This window comes from Priapulus caudatus, unplaced genomic scaffold (assembly GCF_000485595.1).
Source record: "Priapulus caudatus unplaced genomic scaffold, Priapulus_caudatus-5.0.1 Scaffold7, whole genome shotgun sequence".
Taxonomy (NCBI): Eukaryota; Metazoa; Priapulida; class Priapulimorpha; order Priapulimorphida; family Priapulidae; genus Priapulus; species Priapulus caudatus.
In genome coordinates, this window is record NW_014577068.1 from 352,907 (window position 1) to 368,246 (window position 15,340).

The following is a 15,340-nucleotide window of genomic DNA, read 5'->3' on the forward strand; positions in this document are numbered from 1 at the left end:
CAATAATGGTAAATTGTGCTAATTAAGCTCGTGCAAGATTACGAGTTACAGCAATACGCTAGGAAATATATGAAATGAATATCAGTACCACGAAGGTGAGTGATTAGTGGTCATAATAAGCTGAGGAACAGATACACTTGCTTCTTTATTGGTGGCAAATTTTGATGAAAAAAATTGGTTAAAAATGCGGGAATCGGGTGTGTTACTCTTGTGTTATTATCTACTCTTGATATCAGGAGTTAATAATGACAAAGGAGTAAGACACCTCTTTGGTACTGATTTCACTACATTTTTGTCGTACGAGTTCGATGTGAATAAAAATACAAATGTATACAAACATGAGCTTCTATTGTTCACTGGTCGTTATTCTATCTTCCGGTAGTATTACAAACCGCGTAGCTTCTTTCGTTTTGACATAAATCGTACTTTTCCACGACATGGTTTTCACGTCATTTACTGTTGCGTGGCGATGGCAAGCGGTAAATTCGCACACACAGGCTGACACAGCTACTTGAAGGAGGCACAGCAGGGATCGCCTCAGGCAGCGCCAGCGGCAACTGTACGCGGCCTAGAGCTAACGGTTGCTATGCAAAACACATGTGCGAAAAGCTACAATCGGCTGGAGCGTCAGTTTACTCATAACGATTCATACACATCATTCCTCCGCGGGTGAAGTAGTTCAGATATTTTACCAGCGCAGCGTTTATTTAAAAAAAACTGCGGGATTCAACCATAAAAACAAGGCATTTTATAACTATAGTTTAAATGTAAAATAGTTTTAATTTTTAAACCCAGCATAGGTGCAACGTAACTTAATTTCTAGGCGAATTTTCTGCACTCGACTAGGCTACGGCCGAAAAGCCCTGGCGCGCCTCGATGCAGCTCTGTGTGTGCGAATTTACAGCTTGGCATCGCCACGCAACCGTAAATGACGTGAAAACCATGTCGTGGAAAAGTACGATTTATGTCAAAACGAAGGAAGCTACGCGGTTGGTAATACTACCGGAAGATAGAATATGGACCAATGAACAAAAGAAGCTCATGTTTGTATACATTTGTATTTTTATTCACATCGAACTCGTACGACAAAAATGTAGTGAAATCAGTACCAAAGAGGTGTCTTACTCCTTTGTCATTATTAACTCCTGATACATATATGTATGTTCATACAGACATTGTCTAATGCAGTGATGTGTTTGTGTTTCAGGTGTGTTATGATGTAGAGTTCTGTTATTCATCGAACCATAATTGTGATATATGAGGTATGGGATCAAGCTGGACTTCCTACATGCTGCTACATTAGACAAGGACTGTGACTGCTTTATAGAAGAAAACAAGGTATGTGATGTTGGCTACCAAACAAAGAGTTGAAGAACATTTTTACAATGATCTTCCATTGTGGGTGTTCCCAAGTTGTTTTGCCTTGACTGACATAGTGGGGCAGAGCTTGTAGCATTACAATGGTATCCACCAATGGACCTATGTATCTGTGAGCATATACTTCAGCAACAGTAACAGAAATAATAACCATAATTTCCTTTCAGTATTTGTACTTCCTGTGTTGGGGACTCTAGACTTAAACTGTACCACTATCTAGGGCTGAAATTATTGCCTATTTCATGATACAATATGTGCAATAGTTCAAGGAAATAGAATAAGAATTTACAAGCCACGTAGTGATTGGACATTGAACATTTTCAAATCTGCATGCTCCATTTATCACATGAAAACAAGCACAGTGCATCCAACTGACATTTTCACAACCTGACAAAGGTATCGAGTGGATTAACTTAGTTACGGTCAGACTCTGGCATATTGTGACATATCGATACTCATATGACGCTATAGTATGAATTGTATTATAGACATCCTATGGCAATTAGTCACAGTTAATCGTATGGTGCACCACTACCACTATGGCAGCTGTAACAGTGTCGTTACTTTTTAGCTCGGCTGATGAAGTCAGATGCAGCTTGTAGAATCGCATGATTGTCCGTCCGTGCGTCCATCCGTCAACAGTTGGGCACAAATCTTAACCGCTCGACGTACAGTCTTGATATTCGGGACGTCGGGGGGGATCGCGAAAAGGACTTGGGATGTCGAATTTGGGGGTCAAGGGTCAAAGGTCAAGATGTGTCAATGGAGGGGGAATATTTCCACCTTAACTTAAGGTATAGGAGGAAATACAGAATTGCGGCACAAATCTCAACGGCTCGACCTACACTCTTAATATAACGGTCTAACGGACCGAGTGCAAAACTTTTTTGTTTTAGCGCTGACCTACCGTTTTTATCACTTTATTGAAAGGACCATGAAATCTACTTTCCGCTGACGTGCGAAGAGTAAGTGTCTGATAACCTTTTGACCCTTAAGAGGAGGGTTAAACATGGATTTGTTGACTGTTAACAAAGGACTGAACTGCTTTTGCTATTAGAGCCCCCTCCACCTGCCCCTCCCCCCGCCCTCCCCCTTACCCTCCCCCACCACCACCACTACGCTCGCGCTCGACACATAACCATGATAACATGTTAAAAGATAGCGAAGTCATTAAAGTTACACAGCTGTATCTTTATTACTGTACTACCAGTAGGTATAGCAAAGCCTATCAGTATCATAGATTTTAGATCTGTATTAGTAGTATCCTAGATATATGTTCTGAGCGCGAACGCGGTGGCAGGAGGGCGCACTTGATTCAATTGCCAGTGAGTTTATCAGAAGAATACCTGGCTACAGTACACGTCAGTTGAGCGCTGTCGCTCTGCGGCACTTGTTTAATCAAGTACATTTGGTTGCCTATAAGTAGTGCAAATAACAGTAGTAGGGGGAGCAAAGGAAGCTCCAGCATGAATAACATCAGTATAGCAGCAGAGTAGCAGCTGTTAGATAAATGCTGTCACTTTGTGTTACTGGTTTAATTTTTCTGCATATTTCTTTAAAGCATCTGCTGAAAAGCTAGTTATCTTACAAGTTAGTACTGTAGCTTACAGTTAGTATATATCAAAGATCATAAAATACATATATAGATCTTAATCCACATATAGAGGGGGTTTAGTGACTACTTTAACCATTTTATCTACTGATATGTCAACGAGTCTTATTGTTTTGGGTGTGAATTAATTAGTGGAAGTAGTTAAATAACGTATACAACCAATGCTGCAATGACACAGGTTCGAGTGGAGAACTCCGAGTGTGCGTATGCGCGTGCAAGCGTGAGTGCGTGCGTATGTTTCTATAAAGTATGTATAAAACTATAAAACTCTAGACTTTGTGTCACCGAGACAGAATTATGCATCTCAGACTCACATTATTGGCACATCTTGAAAACGATGAAAAGCACGAATATTTGTTCGAGAATAAATGTCAATGAATTCGTCTATGAGCAGTGGGATTGGAATGTTGCATTGCCAAATGATTTGGTCATTTTTACTTCCTTCTCGCGTTTGTGATGGGAATTCTGTATAATGATGCAGGGTTTCAACTATACGTGTTCCTAAGTGCATGGCTTGTGGATGTTTTATTATTTTCCGAACTCGTCCGATTTAAAATAGTTGAGAATTAGTTTTAACAAGTTCTTTCTATACGTCACGTTGGCATATTTCTACAACCTTATACTATAGTCGTCTCGATTCACGTAGTAAGTCATGCGTGAAATTACTACCGGCAACTTGTCACGGCGAGTACGCGCCGTATTGCTTTCCAGCGAGCGTAGATTCACCTGTTGGAGTTCTTGCACCGGCGGGCAAATAAAGCCGAGGTTTATACTTCCACTGTCTAAGGTCGTGTGTTGTCAGACATTGTCCTAGATGCAGTCACGTGTGACTACGTGCTGCCGGTGCGTGTCCGTGTGCGGCTGAGCGAGAGCCGAGAGCCGACCGTGTGAGCTTTTTGCACTGCTTTCTCAGAGCAGCGTTCGCTTGCGTCACATGCCGACGTTACCGATGTTATAGTGAAACTTTGTTGCTTGTGCAGACGCGTCAGCGGCGCCCGCGACGCGTTACTATAGTGAAGGGAATGGCATAATAACGTCGCCGTCTTTGTATATAACGTGGTTCGGCAACTATATATCTCGTGTGAGTGTGTAATCGCACGTATGGTTATGTCCGTTTCTCGTGGTTTTTGGATACGTGGCGGTGAGAAGGGGGAAATGGAGCAATCGTAAATTATGAGTATATAATCGCACATCCGAGCTCAGCTTTGCAACAGGTATTGAAAGTGTTTGTTTTTATGCCGACGCTGAATGTATTTTGAGGTAAGCCGAATCTATAAGCGCGTCTGCGTGTGATATGCGACTTAATTACAACATATCTCTGTGTCGCAGTACTACATACTCATAATCGTTACGATCAACCTAATTGTGTGACCCGGCCGTAGTCTAACCCGTGCTGAACTTTATTTCTAGTTTGTACTTCTATTATGCCCGTTTATCTGAACAGATGATCCAATTATTTTTTAAAGTGAATGTATATAAACAACATCGTAATTCATATTTGTTTTGGGGGTAGGCGTGTATTTGCTCACTCAAATGTATAAATCAGCTTGTCCCTAACCCCAAGTTATTCAGAGAAGTTGAGTGCATCGTAGGTAGGCATTTTCCGAACAACTAATACCAACTACCAAATGTTGCTACTTGTATTTATGATATTAGACATTTATATGCTGTTCTGGCCGGTCATATAAGTGCTCTACAGTTCTGTAGAATCATAATAGTAGTATGGGCAGCACACCAAGGTTTATGGCCTGCAGTAGGTTTGCATACTCGTAGCCTTTGGGCATAAGCTGCGTTGCTATATAACTCACGGTTATTGGAATGCAATTTGGCTAAAAGTGTGTTAGCACTATATTAAGAACGCTGTGGCTATCAGCCGGGACCCTAACCCTCCTGTTTACTTGAGAAATCACCGAAAATTAAACCCGCAATATGCGCATCCAAACGTTAATTTCTCCAGTACTAGACTAGCAAATACTTCGTGTCATGCATAATCATACTACCTTATGACAAAATAAACTCTAGTTCCTCCCATTTCACTGCGCGTTGTCTTCTAAAAGGGATTTGAAAATACTTCCAATGTTGTTCAAATTCTCCGATGTTGTTGACACGTTCGCGTTGCTCTGCCAAGTAACCGTACAGCGGGTGCAACCTGTAGCAACATGTGATGTCACCTAACCGATTCTGGGCTAAATTGTTTAGCAAACAATTCGGCGTTGGCGCCAGATTTCCAGATTTCGCACCTCTTTCTTGTGGGTTTTAAGCAAACGCGCAGTGAAATGGGAGGAACTAGAGTTTATTTTGTCATAAGGTAGTGTGATTATGCATGACACGAAGTATTTGCTAGTCTAGTACTGGAGAAACTAGCGTTTGGATGCGCATATATATTGCGGCTTTAAAAACTGCCGGGCATTTAGGAAATCGAAGACCGTGCCCGGCAGCCGTCGGATATTTTCTAAGTGTCGATTGCGAGTTCGTTCGCTCAGTGATCCGAAGCTAGGCGAATTGGGCTAGTTCGAATATACAGCTCTAACGAAAATCGCTTGACATCTAAACAAATGTAGAATACTTTGGATCACGTAGTACACTGTTTACTTAAGAAATGGCCGAAAATTAAAAACTGCCGGGCATTTAGGAAATCGAAGACCGTGCTGCCGGGCATATAGCCACTTCGTATTAAGAATGCCTGGCTGAACACACAGTGGGGGAAATTTCTAAATTTGAAGAGGAAGTGAATGAGCGATGAGTTCCGTCACGATACTATCGGCCGCCGGTTCCAACAACGTCAGTTTTACGACTTGGTGGTAATGGCTGCTGGAGGGAGCATCGTTAACATCCAATAAACAAATTAAGCTGTAAACCGATTTCGAGGCCTGACCTTGCGGATGTGGTTCTCAACTTTTCTTCTATCGGGGGATATATTGAGATTTGTGCTAGGCAATCCTGTAGTTATCTCTATATTTGATATATTATATACTATATAGCCACTAGTTGAGTGCATCTGGGCATATCTGGGTTTCGCCTAAAAATTAATTTATCTGGGACGCCTAAACGATAAGAGTGCTGCCCGAGCAGGTGAAGTACACGTGAACTTGCTAACCACTTGTGCAAAGATCTACTCCTGATATAAGTGCAACTCTGGTAGCAACTATTACAACGAGACAAAAGAAAACTTGAATCACCAATGTTTGCAACACTTATACATAATTATGCTAACTGTTTATGAACTGGTTATGGTAACTGGTTATGTTATAATGTAAGTACGTTTCGTTCTTGTGCCCAATTGGCAGTATTAACAGATCAGTGTAGTTGCTGGTAATTGCATTGTTTGTGGTTCCCTCCGTGGTGGGAAAATAGATCGCTGTTATTGCTATCGTGGGCATTGGCATACTAATCAGTCAGTTAATCGTTTAATAAACGTGTGTGTAGAATACCTGTTGCAAAGCTATAGGTCGTGATTTAAGACAGAATGTCTCTCTCCCATGGATGAAACACGTGAATACGATGTAGAAATCGTGAAGAGAAATCCTGATACACGTGGAACTGCAAATGTGTGTTTTTGTGTCATAGCGACCCAGTAGTACTCATCAACATGACTGACAGGATTCTATACAAAAAGGTATGTAATCTTCGCTGAATGACTGAATACGTTTGGTATACTAGCTTCCTTACATGTGTGTAGAAAATTACTGTCTAGAAATCTTTAGATGCATCTCTTGTGCGCAATGTCTGAGGGCGGGCGGGCGTGCGCGTGCGTGAGTGCGTGGGTGGGTAGGTGCATGCGTGTTCGTGCGGGTGTACACGTATGCGTATACGCGTATGCAATTATGCATCCATGCAAGGACACGTGCGTCCGTATGTAGTATAATAATAAATGTATGAGTTCCAATGCATAATTAATGCGTTTAAAGAAATTGAGAAAATGATTTTCCATCTATTAATTTTGTGTGTAGTAACGAATAGCAAGGTTTTGGTTAATGGAACTTCATTACTAATGGGGGTCGGTGTACTGCTGTTGTAAATTCATCGTCGCAACTGAAGCAGTAATTATAAGAAACGCACGCACTGCGTATATACTGCTGTACACTGCTGGCGAGGACGTTGTGTTTCCTCCGTCCACCGTCATCATCGAGTGTTTACAGGTGGTTCAGATTTCAGCCGTTTAGGCGGATTCACGGAGGCTGTGTCGAATGATGCGCAAGTCTCTCTGATCGCGCCCGGAGTAAGTGGGTGTTGATGACTGTAACGACTAGCCTTACGGGGGGATGGTGCACGCACTACGAGAGGTTTTTTTTGTCAATGACCAACTGCCGCATATATGTATCATGAGCGCTAGCTGTGAGTTTACTACCGGGCAACCTAGTAATTGCACTTTCGCCAGAAGCACGGCTACTGCAACCAGGAGATATGCTAACAAAATAAAAACTTGTTTTTTAGTATTATGGATGAGACAGCGAATCTAGCAAGAAATTCCTAAACACGGTGCATAAAAGTCTATAAGTGGCTATTGTATTAGTGGTCCCTGCATTAAGAGTCGGTGCCTTATCGGCCACGCTAGCGTATACACGTGATTTAGAGTTCAGCGATACATTCGATTTGCAAGAAATTTTGATATCTGTGAATATTTGTAAAATTTCCTACGAAAAACTTTGTGAACGGAACAGTGACTGGTGAGTTGTTTCTGGATAATAGGTCTGTGGCTTGCTGTGTTGGTGGCTCACTCGTTTACTGGTCAATAGAGACGCATTGAGCGACTTCTGAATGGGCACTGCTGCAGGACTCAGGTTTATTCCATGTGAAAACTGCACTAAAATGTAAATCATTTCGTATTCGTCGGTAGCGATGTATTTTTGTTTGGAGGGATGACTCCACAGCTATAACCGTTAGTTTATATGGTAGCTAGTCGCAGCTTTGTTGCCATTTACTGAGCGAATACAAACAGTGGGCATCTTGTGTGTAAACAAAAATCGAGGGAAGAGACTACGCTTGAGCGTATGTATATAGGGTGTCACTGGTATAGCATGGATACGCATGCATGCGTGCCTAGAGGGTGCATTTTTCACGCATGCAAGCGTGATCTATGCAAACTACTGCTTAGTTCGGTCAGTCAGATGAGCTGTACGCAATCTCACACAGGTGTGTCATTTTACGCATTATTACCTCTGCGCAAACGGAGGTCATGCAATCGCTCGCGTGTGTGTGTGTAGCCACCGCGCGATCGATAGCGCGTCGAGTCAGCGAGTGGCGAGTCAGCAGCAGCCACCAGTAAGCGGCGAGTCAGTAGCAGGCGAGTCAGTCAGCAGCCGCCACCAGCGAGCACATACATGTTACATGCTCGCGGAGGTATGCACTCTCCGTGAGTGCCCTCTGTCTAGTTGCAGCTGTTACTGCATTGCTATAGAAACATAGACACATGATATAGCCTCTTGCCATATCAATCAATATAGCTATGTTATATAATTTTTGTTTTTTTTATTTAATACCCGATACTTCCTGTGAGTTTTGATATTTTGCTCGTGATTGGACCTAAAGCTGTGATATAGGTTCCCTAGAAGAAAGTTGCTGTACAAGTGTAGAGAATTAAGTGTGTCTTTCATAGCCCTAGCCTAAGATCACCCAAGAAAAATGTGTGAGGATACGGTAACGCGAAAGTGTATAGAAGAATAACACAGCTCGTCAATACAAATACAAATCTATTACTAGTTATTCTAATTTCTAAACCTAAGCTGCTGTTAAGCTTGCAGAAAATGGTTAAGCACATAACTTCGGGCTTTCAAGTTAATGAAAGTGTCAATGACACTATTAGTATAGCTCACCTTGGGTGTGATAGAAGAGGGAGATGATATTTAAAATTTGGCAAGTGTCTCATTTATGACGGACCAAAATGTGATCAAATGTTATTCCCTGTTTTATACTAATAGAAATTTCAATGTTTTGTTTCAGGGTTAGTTTTGATGCAAAAATAAATGTTTCAGATCTGAAAGTCTGAAATCTGGGCGAGAGATGGCGCTACTCCTAAATGATCGCCATTTTGGTTTTCGATTATTGCACAAATAAAAGCAATAAAATATTCCAGTCAAATTACTGTAACGAAGAATTACACGTAGGTATGATTAGGTAGGTAGGTACTAGGTAGGTAGGTAAATTTAACAAAATCGAATGAATCTAGATGGCCATTTTTATTTTTGTCAAAAAGTGAGCGTGGCTTGAAAGTAGGTCGACTGGTGTGCTCTAAAATAGGACGTTCAAATCCCTCCCATAGGAGTAACAACTGTATGCAATTTTAAACATGTGGGTCAAACGGTTCTTGAGTTATCGTTGACCGTATGCAGACACTGAAATGCATATTAAAATTGGCAAAATCTACCTAATTTGCATAATTTAAAAAAATATTAAAACCCGTGTGATATGTTTTGGGGCCAGTCCTTATTCATTCACATACCAAAAATGAGCAATATCCGTTGAACCTAAACTGGCTTATGGCTATTTCCATTTTGGCCAAAAAGTGGGCGTGGCTCGAAAGTAGGTTGACAGGCGTGCTCCAAAATAGGACGTTCAAATCTCTCCCATAGGAGTAACAACTGTATGCAATTTTAAACATGTGGCTCAAACGGTTCTTGAGTTATCGTTGCCCGTAGGCAGACACTGAAATGCATAGTGAAATTGGCAAAATCTACCTAATTTGCATAATTTAAAAAAAATATCAAAACCCCTTTCAAGTTATCGTTGACTGTAGCCAAATGTTGACGGACGGACGGACGGACGGACGGACGGAAGGACGTACGTACGACGGACGACACCCCATGGCAATAGCTCATCTTGACGATGTCAATGTGAGCTAAAAATTGAGTCGTTGGTGTGTGTGTGTGGGGGGGGGGTGCATCGGTCAGCCTGGAAAATGTATTATGTATAGATTTCGGATTCTATTTTACTTATTCGGGATTATATCTGCCATAGATAAATCATAGTGCAACCTTCGCGATTCACAGCTTCTTGTTCATATATACGTATAGATACGACAGATCTGTGTAGTAAGGGCCTTGTGGAGGATGGCATCCGTGACAGCCAGGGCAAGATACGAGGTTGGCTAGCTTGGATGGATGCTAGCTTGGATGGATTGGCAGCGTCACTCCCTAGTGCTTTTACGTACCTGTAAGATGCCTGGGATGCCTTCACTGAATTGACGCTGCTAATCTGATAACCAGCCATGCAGATAAGTTAATGTAGGACAGCACGTGACGTGCTAGTCACGTGTCTCGTTATTGATTCCCTCCCGTAGCTGTGTTTGCGAGAGACGTGGACCCGGCCACGTCATCACGTCACTGAATTGTGCAGCACAGCCGCTGCAGCTGAGTCAGCGGGGAACACGTGGCAGCTGCGATGCTGCTGCTGCTGTCTATTATGGCGTTGCCATGGTTGCAAGGAACCGCCTGCATATTTGTTGCCGTATATATTTTCGCCGCGTTCAGGTGGGCTTCCCTAGCGTGGGATTTGCTGGTTTACTCGCGGATAGACGGAGATGCGAAGGATATTACATGTTTAGATGTATACACATGTGTAAGGAGGCGAATGAGGTCGTATTGCAGCGTGACATAATGTAACGGTGAGGAATAAGATAACGCAATACGATATTTGATAATTATGGATTATTAGAAGATAAACATACAACTTGCCAGCCTACAAAGGGTGCTTTGTCTTTTTACCTGTTCGTAAGGTGGATCGTGATGTCCATGGCTATATCATATTGATAGTTTGTGAAGTGAACCGATGCGTGTATGTATTGATTAGGACGTTTGAAGATTGTTCATCCTGCTGAAACGCCGCATCATCACCCACCTTGATAATTACCTGGGTGATTATCGTAGAGCAACTGACAATTATTGTTTTCATCAGATGGCACAGCGTTCTATCTGGGTGTATTAGACTGAATTGCAGGATTCGGTTCTGTTTGTACATCCATCAGAGGCGTCAGCGGAGGGCAGCAGACTAGGCCTAATCCCACAGTTACTGCCCTTGCCACCAAAGTTGCCAGTAGAAGAAAATGAGCTGGCTAGGCCTTTCATCTTGGCATACCTACGATCACTATGTGCACTAGGCGAGACTTCCAACGTGTAGTATGCCATTTTGATAATATATGCATGGGCTGCTCATAATTTGAGTCATAGGTGCTGTTGATGTTGAGTGTGGGTAAATATGTGCGTGCCCACAGCCAGCTGTCGCCATTTCACAGCCATTGTGCATGCAAGTAACATGTTAGGGTACTAGCTTACACCGGACCGAACCTTGTTGGTGTGCTAGTGGTGATAGAGTTTGACGTTGAACTTAACTCGAATAATTAGTTGCGAGTGTCCCATCAGCATCCCATCGCGCATGTACAATGTCTGTGGGTGATATGTGTGACCAACGTAGACCACAACGACTAGAAGCGAAGGAGTAAAGCCTGTGATCACGTTTAAAGTTGTGTGTATCTCTGTCGTACTACGTAAAACATGAGCAGCGTCGGGGATCGAGAATGGATGCACTTTGACCCAAGTCAGATGATGGTTTTCTACAGAGCCGATCGAACAAGGGCTTCGTTCCGACGGCTAAAACAGGTAACCATTGCAAACTGTCCATGAATTTCGAATACATGCCACATTCATGCGTTTCATCGTTGCAAATGCTTTGAACACCCTTCACGACTTCCCAAGGACAGCATGTATAGCTTTTATCATTTATTACAATTAACTCGTACGACGTTCTTTGCACTGTATATATGTATAGTGATAATATTTATCATGCTTGATATTAAAGCCAAAATACTCGGTGTCCTTATTGGAATTTCTCAGCAGGAGAGCCACACAGCGACTACGATAGCTCTGCTAGCATAGTTGGCCTAAATGTGCGTGTAATTTGAATTAATGTGAATTTTGTTACCCAGTGACACACATCGTTGAATGTAAAGTAGGCATTGTGAAAAGCGCATTGTAGGCGGTATACGGTATAATTAGTGGAATAATGCAGGCACGTGCTTCACACTGTAAGTTATTATTCGTCTTGACAGTGATGAGGTGAGCGTGTATGATGTATGTCTTGAAGCTATGAAATGTATTATTATGTTTCTGTCTTCAACAAGGTAAGGTCCAACTACGACCTAGCGTAGGCTTTATACTTATTGGATTCCTTTTGGGTCTTCACAAAAGAATAATCTCACCATAAATATAGTGTGTCACTGCGATTGACATCTCAAAGCACTGTGTATGCATGACAGCTAGTGGCTGCATGAATAGACGTTAGATATTCTAACTCTTGACTCGTAGTTATTGTACTTATTATAGTAGAGGAATTTCTCAGCCTAGGCCGATGACAAGTACGGTGACAATATGGTAATTTGACCTGTTTGTTGAATGTTCGGTACCTCTCCAAAATGTCCTCCAAAATATATGCCATGAAACTATTGTTGAATCTATAAGTAGGTCCTTGAAGGTCAGCTGGCCTTGGAAAAAAATGAGTGCCCAACCATTGGTAATATCACGTTCTAAGGGTGTCAGCAAGCCAGTGGTAAAGTGTTCACTGTGATTTGTGGATAGTGTATGTGCGCGCGTGCGGACGTGTGTGTGTGTGTGTGTGTGTGTGTGTGCGTGCGTGCGTGCGTGCGTGCGTGCGTGCGTGTGTGTGCGCGTGCGTGCGTGCGTGTGTTGTATGTGCGTGTATGTGCGCGCGCGTGTGTGTGTGTGGTGATTGTGGATCTTTGAGATCACCTGTATAATAAATTAGATCTTTCCAAACGACGAACTTTTTCTACCTAAAAAAGAGGCATGAGGAAGCAATGTCTGATTTTATTAGAGGGTCTAATTCGCATTAAAAACTACACTAACAGGCAAATCATTCGGATCACTCCGTTCTGGTTAGCTTGATGAGCTTTCATGAAATTCCACTTAACACGCTGTTTTCCGTTCAACATGCCCTGCTTTCTTGCTAAATCGGCTAACTATTGATTGGATGGATGCCATTTCTGTGCATGGATGCAGCCAGAACATAGAGGAGGGAGGCGGCACTTGCTGCTGCTGCTGCTGCTGCCATGCCCATACGGCTGGTAACTGCTAGCGTTGATTGTGGGTTGGTGCGCTCGCTGCTGCATCTGGCTGCAACAAATAACAATTCGTATTGTAATATGATGCGACGTTCAGCAGCATTTCAACCGTGACTAGTGGTGGTGTTCTCCTTCTAGTGTCTAGCGTCAAATAGTATCTCGCCGAATTCTGTCAACTGTCTTCTGTAAAACTGTCAAACGTCAGTCCGTCACAGCCGACAGTGTTGGTTTGTCTGGCACGGCTAAACACGAGCGTGTATATATATTTGTAAGTGCTCGATAGCGCATGCGCGTAAAGGCGGTGACGGGGGCTACAGTATACACAAGCGTTCTGCTGTCGTCGATGGAATCTCGCGGCCTCGCGTGTGTGTTTCTGTGTCGCGGCTCCGTCGTACATCGGGCAGCTATTAGTAGCTTTTACGCAATCGCACACAACGTACTTATGCATCTGGGGCGGAGCTTCATCCCGTGATTCATCGTAACCCGTGATTTATTTCATCGACGTGATCAAAACGCCGTCGTTACACGTGTTGAGAGCGCACTACTGTGTGAGCGCGTGTATGTGTGCGTCCGTGCGTGCTTACGCGTTTGTGTGTATCATCGTGTGGGTCTAATCATCGTGCAGATCGCGTTGCCAAGGTCCAGAACATCGTAAGAAGTAATTCGCCATCTGAGGAAATTCAATGCTAGACTGAGAAAGTGTCGTCGTCGTCGTCGTCGTCGTCGTCGTCGTCGTCGTCGTCGTCGTCGTCGTCTGTGCAGCACGGGAGTGTCTCGCTGCCGACGTTGACACACGCGCACACGTGTCGCTGGAAGTTCTGGTGCATTGTTCGGACGGATGTTAATCTTCAATCACAACCGCGTGTCAACGTAATGACGCCGTCATGGCGGATACTGCTGTCTTCTCGGCGGTTGCGCGTGTGCACCGTTAGCAGTGTGGCCAGTATCTGTACGTGTTGAGTTGTAGTTCTTTGAGGAAGAGTGCGTGTGCTCGTGAGATATCAGAGCGATTATGTGCGATTAACAGTGCTATAGGTGAGTGATGATGGATTCTTGATGGCTGTATTCGCTAGTGTGTGAATATTCGGTGTTGATGCACGAAAAGATAAAATGACGTCTTATCAATATACTCTATCGAAGTAGCATTCGAAGGAAGAAAGCAGAAAGAAAGTTTCTGGTTCTTAGGTGCCGCAGTGGTACAGTGACAGTCACTGCCACTGTCTCGTCAACTAAAACATAGGTCGTGCTTATGGTAGAGTTCCTAATATCAACTACAAACCTACGTGTTTTAAAATAATGTTGCTGTGTCGTGTAACCACAGGTTGACAGTCTGCGATTGGACTTTTATTCGATATCTGTAACTCTCATTGTCTGGAATTTTTGTTTGTTTTGGGGATGACATCGGTGAAGTGGTGTTGAAACCCATACATTTTTAATGGCGTGGCGCTTACTCATGTTGTGGCTAAGGACTCAGTTGCATCGTTCCTGATACGCGAAGAGACTTGTTTGTATAGCAGCACTCGTTATTACGCTTTTAGGCGTTCGTATGTGTGCTCGCCTATGATAATTCCATGAATCATCGGCATGAATACACATAACGAATCTTAAAGTGTGACGTGGCTGGGGGGGGGGATAAACCTGTACATCCATGCAAATACAGACAACTATTTGTGAAGTTTGAGGTATCGCGCACTTACCTCTAGCGTTTGAAACCCTTTAGCACCTGGCCCCCATGCAGATGTAGCGGCAATCTCCCATCTACTACCTCTCACTGGTGCAGATGGGGTGCGTTGGTTATGGAAAGGCATTTTGTAGCCAAAAAGCATTAAAACCTAGTTTTTAGACCTTAAAACCGGGTTTTAAGAGCTTAAAAGCCGGTTTAAGGGTCTAAAACTAGGTTTTAAAGGTCTAAAACTAGTTTTAAGCTCTTTAAAACCTCAGTTTTTAAGCCATAAAACGGGTTAATTAGACCTTAAAACCACTGTTTTAGAGGTCTAAAACTAGGAATTACGCCTAAAACTAGGTATTAAGACCTTTGAAATTCCGGGTTTTAGAAGCCTTAAAACCTAGTTTTAGACCTTGAAAACAAGGTTTGTTAAGACCCTTAAAACCTGGTATTTTAAGTATAATACCGGTTTTATGGCTTAAAACTAGGTTTTAAGAGCTTAAACTAGTTGTAAGCTGCTCGGACATGGAAAGCTTTTTTACCAAAGCGTAAAAAGCTAGTTTTAAAGCTCTAAACCGGTTTTAAGGTCTTAAAGACTAGGTTTTAAGTCTAAAAC

The 15,340-nt window shown here is 42.8% G+C and overlaps 1 protein-coding gene across 1 annotated transcript in view; it reads left to right on the forward strand.

Moving 5' to 3' along the window:
- The window catches only part of LOC106805670, a 57,591-nt gene that overhangs the window by 346 nt on the left and 41,905 nt on the right, over positions 1-15,340 (forward strand). The window contains exon 2 of the mRNA XM_014807363.1: positions 1,208-1,338. Coding sequence (XP_014662849.1) covers positions 1,258-1,338 — 81 coding nt within the window. The 5' untranslated portion in view covers positions 1,208-1,257. The remainder of the gene's footprint in view (positions 1-1,207; positions 1,339-15,340) is intronic.